Raw genomic sequence first — 7,700 nt, 5'->3', positions numbered from 1 at the left:
ATCTGGAAGAAAGATTTCTTTTACAGACGTTTTAAAAAGAACAACTCTGATTATTTTTATAGTAAATTTTCCTTCTATCGCAAGCTAGTGAAGGCTACAATCAAGTCTGACAGACATATTTGGTTGAAGTCGATTGACGACAATTTAAAGTCGCAGCCCAAGCAATTTTGGAAATACGTGGCATCACGTAGAAAAAGCCTGTATTCAGCTTGAGGTTAACGGCACTCATTTGGCTGAACCCCATTCTGTTGCCGATGCATTTGCTAAGCATTTTCAGTCGGTCTACAGTACCTCTTTAGGCGTATCCCCTTCCCCTGTGGAGTCCTCTGACTTCTTGTCTTTAGCCCCTATCTCCGAATTGGACATTTGTAAAGCAATTCGTCGTCTGAGACCTTCCAAATCTGTCGGACTTGATGACATTCCTAGCTTTGTTATAAAGGGTTGTTCGGAAATCTTTGTTCCTGTTCTCAAGCACATCTTTAATCTAAGTTTAGCACAGAATTATTTCCCTATTTTATGGAAACAGGCAGCAGTAGTTCCTGTTTTTAAAAAAGGTAACTCGGCCACTGTTAGTAACTACCGACCCATTTCTATACTTAATACTTTTTCCAAATTATTTGAACTTGTTATTTATGATCATATCTCACATTACATAAAGTCGAAATTAAATCCTTGTCAGCATGGTTTTACTAAATCTAAATCTACAGTTACTAATCTCATAACTTATCTTGATTTTATTAACCCAATAGTTGGCTCCCAGGGTCAAGCTGATGCTGTTTATTTTGATCTTAGCAGTGCATTTGATCTTGTCCCTCACAATCTATTACTCAACAAGCTCAGTGCTTTTGGACTCTCTGATGGTTATGTACACTGGTTTCGTAGTTACTTAACCAACAGACAATCCCAGGTTCGCGTTTATGGAACTCTTTCGTCTCCTTTTGTAGTCCTCTCTGGAGTTCCACAGGGATCTGTTTTGGGTCCTCTACTTTTCAACTTGTTTATTGATGACATATGCCAAGTAATTAATCATTCTAAATGCCTTCTTTTCGCTGATGATATCAAAATTTTTCATGCCACTAAATCTCCCAACGACTGCAATCAACTTCAAACTGACATTGACTCGGTACAAGGTTGGTGCACTGCTAACTTCATGAAACTCAATATTAGTAAAACTACAGTAATTTCCTTCTCCAGGAAAACCACTACTTTGATCTTTGATTACAAACTTTTTCATTCCTCCATAACACGTACCGATACCATTAAAGACCTGGGAATATTTATCGACTCCAAGCTCCGATTTCACAACCATGTTGACCACATATTTTCACATTGTATTAAGTTGCTGGGTCTTGTTCGCACATTAACCTTTCCGTTCTCTTCTCTCGATTGCCTGTATATGTTATATGTAACCTTAGTTAGATCCAAGCTCGAGTACGCCTCGGTCTTTTGGAATTCTATTACGACTACTGATGCCAACAAACTGGAACGTATTCAACAGAAGTTTGCAGCCCTTTGCTACTATCGTTTCCTCCCCCAAGTTCATTACAGCTACGCTGATGCGTTAGAGTATTTAAAACTCCAGACCCTGCGTAAGAGAAGGCATTGCAGTGATGCACTGTTCCTTGCACAGGTTTACCGCGGTTTTAAATGCTGTCCTTCCCTTCTGGAAGCTGTCGGTCTCCGTGTCCCTGCTCGGAATCTGAGAGATTTTTCTATGTTCAGTTTTAGCCCCTTGTTCAAAAACAGTCCTTCTGCTAGATGCGCATCAGCTGCTAATGTTGTCTGCAGGGATTTGGACATATTCGAGACGAAAATTGTCACACTTAATCATATTCTATAATAGCATAATTTACTTAATTGATTCATGTTATTTTACAAATATCCTAATGTAGTTAGTAGTAATTTTTTGTGTACTTTCCGTATCAATGTATTTTATATATTGCTTGTTTTACCTTTTATGTTTTACTGTGTTTGTGAGTTTATCTCTGTGCTGTATCTGTAATTGGCCACCAGGCTGTTGATACAGCACACAAATAATAAAGAATTGAATTGAATATGTCCATTGTTTCATTTATTGTATTATATGCATATCCTGTATTTATAATATGTTTTGCGTATGCAGAACTGTCTTTATTGTGTTTTATGGCTGCAATGTGTTCTTTGTATCTATGTGTGAAAGTGCGGCCAGTTTGACCTATATATGTTAATGGACAGTCTTTACATTTTAATTTTATATACCCGGTAAGTTATATTGATTGTTTATGTTTATTGGTGGTTTTTGTTTGAGGAGGTTTTTTATTGTGTTTTTGATTTGAAAGCGATTTTTATTTTGTTTTCTTTAAATAGTTTTGTTATGAATTTGATTTCTTTACCTATGTATGTAAAAGTGGCCCATTTATCTTGTATGTTTTCATTTTCGTTAGGTTTTGTTGTTTTATTAGGTTTTATATTTATTTTGTGATTATTATATTCGTTTTCACTGAGAATTTGTTGGATGATGTTTAATTCTATTTGTTTGTTTTTTGTAGATATTGGATATAGATTTTTTCTGTTTAGTAAGTAATTGATGGACATTTGTTTATGTTCCAAGGGGTGGCAAGAAGAGGCATGTATTATGGTGCTTGTTGTAGTTGGTTTTCTATAAATTTTGAATTCAAATCTTTTTGTTTTTCTTATTATAGTTAAATCTAAGTAGTTTATTGTATTGTTTTGTTCAAGTTCTATTGTAAATTGAATGTTTTGATTTATGTTGTTAAATTCGTTAAGTACTTGTTGAATATTTGTCTTTTCCGTATTGTAAATTATTAATATGTCATCTACGTATCTGCTATAGTATTGGATATGGTTTTTATTTAAAATGTTTATTATGTTATTATGTTCTAAGTATTGGAGGAATATTTCAGATAATATGCTTGAAGTGGGGGCACCCATAGGTAGTCCAGTATTTTGTTGCCAGTATTTGTCATTTAATTGAAAATAATTTTGATTAATAATAAGATTTGTTATTATTTTAATTTCGTTTATTATTTGTGTATCGAGGTTTTGTTTATTTAGTATATTGTGGATGATATCTTGTAATATATCTGTAGGGATATTAGTGTACATGTTTGTGATATCGAATGAACACATATGTAAATTTCTATTGAGGTTGAGTTCATTAAGTTCGTTAATTAAATTTATAGAATTTTTTATGTTGAATGTATTTGGTAAATTGCAGTATTCTTTTAAGAGAGTGGCTGTTTTTGATGAAATTTTGTATTTTAAAAAATTTAAAAAAAATTAAATATTGTGATAAGACGGATTAAAATAAATAATTGTTAGAATATTCACAATATGACGCAATTACACTATCTTAAAAATAAAATATATAGGACATTCTTTTTTCTTTGCTTCTCTCTATGTCATAAGTTTTTTTGAGATGCTGATGGAGGGCAGCTGTAAGTATAAATAAGCTAAGGAGGACTTTCATTATTTTATAGGGAAGTCCGGTCGCCGTATATTTGTATAATTCGCTTCCTTTCTTGATATATGTCTTCTAGCAAGCAAGGTGTTTCATGCTTAGGTGTTAAGATTTGAATTTCCCTCCCCTTCAACAAATTACAACCATGGACCACCACATGTGCATGCATTGTATTAATCTACCCTGAATGATAGATGGCAGAACGATATTGTATCGTTCTATTGCTAAAGTTGCATGTCCGGTTGACCACGAAGCGGTTTATGTGGTAGAAGGAAGGCGTTCTATAATACTAAATTCAAACAGTAAGTTTTAATAGGCAGCGCTCCAGGAATGCGCGATTTAACGGAGAATATTGAAAAGTTTAATTTAAGAATAAGATTTTCTTTCAGTTAATAAACTAAGTTATTTATTTACAATGTGCAGATTAAATTGTTTCTTTGCTGAAGTATGTAATAGGTCGTGTTCTTTCGGTAGAAAACGAGTTGTGGTATCTGTTACATCGTTCGAGGCACATTTAGCATGGCTCTGCATAACTCAATTCTTTATTGCTTCGGTACATTCGCGGTTGACCATTGCTTGCCACATTGTTTCCAACCCATGTATCTCCTGTGCAGTTTTCCACACGAATAGTTTGTCATTTGTAATGAGATACAAAATTGAACTTAGATGTCATTTGTGGCTACTATTGCCAGCAGGTGCAAAACTTTAATCTGTTATGTTCAATATTTAATTAAATCAGATTTCTTAATATATATTTACTGTTTCAGTATCTCTAAATTGTGATGGTACGTCCTATAGTGTTCGTGAGTGGTAATGTGAAGAAGGTAGAAGAGTTTGTTGCCATACTGGGCAAGTCATTCCCACACATGGTAAATTTGCATGTCTCTCAAATGTAGTTCTAGTTTCTTATTAATGCCGAGGAATGTCATTACATCACATTGCTCTGAACAGAGAGTGGAATTGAAATTTTATTATAATGCACTTGAGTAGAAAATGTGAACTAAACATTGAAGGCATAATTCTTCTCTATATTTGGCAACACCAGTTGAGTTCTACATGGTTACAAGTTTTTCAGCTATATGCTTGGATATATTAATTTAATTTAATGCAAAAGAGATTAGATAAGCAACAGAAAATAATTAAAATCAAAATCCTTTGGTTGTTTCTTTTGAAGTTATATGAATTTCATGCAAAAGAAAACTTTACCACATAACCTTAGTTATATTAAATTGTGGCAGGCTAGCAGAACATGCCCCATTGGCACGTTTCATTTTCTCATATTCCTGTTGTCCAGTTTGAATTTATCACTCAAATGGCATTGTTTATAGTTCGTGAATTGATTACTTGGTGGCATTATAAAATTCTGAAATATCACGTGCCTAAAATGTAATAATTCAAGAATTTGTTAGTAAAAGATTATGAATTAATAATTGTGTATGTATGTTCATTTCCTTTCAAATTACAAGGTTATTGTTTATATATCTGTATGTGATGTATTCTGATTTTTAAACTTGTGTCCCTGTTGTATGATTTCTCATATATATGTAGTTCAAACGTATTGTGTGTTTTTTCATGTTTAAACTCTACTGTTGTACTTGCACATTCTGCAAATCTGATATTATCTTGAACAGACTAATTTTCTTATTAATGTAATGATCATACATGTTTCCAGGTTGAGAACCGAAAGATAGATTTACCTGAGTGTCAAGGGGAAATAAATGATATTTGTATTAACAAATGTAAAGAAGCTGCTAGGATAGTGAGAGGTCCTGTAGTTACTGAAGATACTTGCCTCTGTTTCAATGCTTTAAATGGTCTTCCAGGTAAAATTATAAAGAGGATATTTCATGTTATTCGTAGCATTATTACTTTGTGAGAGATTGTGTGTACCTGCATATTTGCATTTGTGTATTGAATGAGAAAATTTAAGTTGCAAAATTGTGAGGTTTCAAGTTCTCTTGGCAGTTGGATTTTGTGTTGTGTTGTCTGGCAGACAGGACAATGCCCTTATGATGGAAGTAACAAACACCTCTGAAATGTCTGTAAACTTCTGTCAGACTGTGTGTTGTAACATCCCAGAAGACAGTTTTCATAGAATAGTTGTAAGGTACTAAAGACACGATAATTGTACTTTTCCTTCAGTTTTGTGGTACTCCAAATGCAGCCAATGTGGCACAGTGGGAGGTCACATTGTTTCCACACATAAGGTGTTTGAATTCCACTGTGAGCTATTTTTTTCTTCAGTCACAATGTACACACTTTTACACAGACTAATTTTTCTGTTACTGAATTATTTAAATAGACATGAAGGCATTTTCCTGTACAGTCTTCCATCTTTTGTAACATCACTTGTTTTCCCAACAATAAATCTTTTCCTTCGGTCAGTCAGGATAGCTGGACTCTAGGCCAAGTTTGAACACAGGACTTCCTGAATATGAAGTATGTGTGCTTCTGACTTGACCATGATGTTCAGTAAAATTCTTTGTTCTCCTAAATGGTTCCTCTTCATAAACTTTCTGTAACACATGCTGAGTTTGTGTGTGTGTGTTTTATATATATAAATATAATATATATCTCCCACACACTTTCTGGTCATGCCAGGATATGCTTACAAATATATCATCACAATCTCCTTCAAAATCTTTATCTATTTATCATTCGTGTCTCACTTAATACTTAGTAACATTGCAGCTGAACAAGTATTGAAGGATAACTAGCTGTGTTTTATTCTACAGGACCTTACATTAAGTGGTTTCTGGAAAAGCTTGGGCCAGAAGGGTTGTACAGGATGTTGGCCGGCTGGGAAGACAAATCTGCCTATGCTGTGTGCACATTTGCGTACTCTCCAGGTGGTGAGAATGATGAAGTACTTCTTTTCCAAGGAAAGACAGAGGGTCTTATCGTCAGCCCCAGGGGCACTCGTGAGTTTGGATGGGACCCTTGTTTTCAACCACTAGGCTATGATAAGACTTACGCTGAGTTACCTAAGGAAGAGAAGAACAAGATTTCGCATCGAAGTCAAGCTCTTCAAGAATTCAAGAAATATTTTATTAGTAATAAGGAAAAGCTTTCTTTGTAACAGAAGAGTCTGAGGTAACTTCAATGCTTTATTTCAGTAATTTTTATACCGGAGGTACACAGAGTTTATTTTATATATATATATGTGTGTGTGTGTGTGTGTGTGTGTGTGTGTATGTATGTATATCTGCCAGAGAGACATGCCAGAATTGTTGAAAATTTAAATTGTACTTGTATATCCCAGTTCTGAATGTATACATTAAAATATCCAAAGTCTACATGCATTTATTGCTTCTCCTATTCAAGCTATATGCCCATCCCGTCCTTGATTTAATGGTAGTGAGAGAGGAATCTTTAACATAAAATCCATGGTTATGTAAGTTTTTTCAATTCCTTATTTATTTACCTCCCTGAGGTCTGAATCGTTTACTTCAGCACTTTTAAAATGCAACTTATATATTTCCCTTAGGGTTAAAGACCATATCTCTGTCATAGAAAACAACAAACAGGTTAAATTTTGATGTACAATATTTCTTAATCTTTAGTGATTTATAAGTTAGGAAAGGGGTTATAAATGTTTTTCTAACTTGTTCCATAATTTTTTGGTGCACCTAAGTTTTACTCTGTTATTGTTTTCAGGTTTTTAAACATTGTCACAGTTTTACATTATTTATTTATTATATTTTTTACTGATTTTGATGTCATGACATGTTCATATACTTCTATCTATATTTCTATACCACTTTCTGTACTTATGAAAGAATTTTCAAATTCTTTGTGGTATTTGTGTTTTGTTGCAAGATTTTCCTACTGTTATGTATAGCAAACTGGAAATTTATCTCACATGTTTATGTCTGTTGACACATTCATTTAAAATGTAGAGTGTTTAATCTTCCTTTAGCATCATTTCTCTAACTGCTGGAGTTCTACCAGAACTGTAAGTAGCTGCCAGTGTAAAATAATGTTGGATATAAATGGTGCAAAAATTTTAGAATACTGGAATTAAACTTAAATGAATGAATATATCAAAGGTTATGCTAATTAGGCCTTACCTTTCTGAGTGTATTCTGTTGCATTGATATTTTCCCATTTTTGAGTGACCTTATGAATGCTTATTTTTTCAACATGTTTTTGTAGAATTTTATCTCATGAGCATGTTAACATAAATTATTGAATATAGAAGACTGATTTGGTTCCCAATTATACAGTTTGCATCAGATAA

General features: G+C 33.5%; 1 protein-coding gene across 4 annotated transcripts; it reads left to right on the top strand.

Moving 5' to 3' along the window:
* Positions 1–3,648: 3,648 nt before the first annotated feature.
* Positions 3,649–6,756, top strand: LOC110837490 (inosine triphosphate pyrophosphatase). Of its 4 annotated transcripts, none has more exons than XM_022079670.2 (4): positions 3,649–3,762; positions 4,228–4,329; positions 5,133–5,283; positions 6,196–6,756. In XM_022079670.2, the coding sequence occupies exons 2-4, from the start codon at positions 4,243–4,245 to the stop codon at positions 6,537–6,539; spliced, it is 582 nt and encodes a 193-aa protein (XP_021935362.1). In that variant the 5' UTR covers positions 3,649–3,762; positions 4,228–4,242; the 3' UTR covers positions 6,540–6,756. The 4 variants fall into 4 exon arrangements, with proteins under 4 accessions (XP_021935362.1, XP_021935363.1, XP_021935365.1 ...); XM_022079671.2 differs by lacking the exon at positions 3,649–3,762 and adding an exon at positions 3,769–3,848; XM_022079673.2 differs by lacking the exon at positions 3,649–3,762 and adding an exon at positions 3,786–3,905.
* Positions 6,757–7,700: the final 944 nt, after the last annotated feature.

This window comes from Zootermopsis nevadensis, unplaced genomic scaffold, assembly GCF_977971745.1.
Source record: "Zootermopsis nevadensis isolate Lab colony 2312 unplaced genomic scaffold, Znev_1.0 Znev_ptg000016l, whole genome shotgun sequence".
Lineage (NCBI taxonomy): Eukaryota > Metazoa > Arthropoda > Insecta > Blattodea > Termopsidae > Zootermopsis > Zootermopsis nevadensis.
The sequence above is the reverse complement of the archived record's forward strand: the minus strand, read 5'-3'. Positions and strand labels throughout refer to the sequence as shown.

Bases quoted from the DNA above. Each gene is read 5' to 3' on its own strand.
- LOC110837490 (XM_022079670.2), top strand. From the start codon at position 4,243: ATGGTACGTCCTATAGTGTTCGTGAGTGGTAATGTGAAGAAGGTAGAA. The intron at 4,330-5,132 runs GTAAATTTGCAT...ACATGTTTCCAG, and splicing joins GCAAGTCATTCCCACACATG to GTTGAGAACCGAAAGATAGA. The intron at 5,284-6,195 runs GTAAAATTATAA...TTTATTCTACAG, and splicing joins TGCTTTAAATGGTCTTCCAG to GACCTTACATTAAGTGGTTT.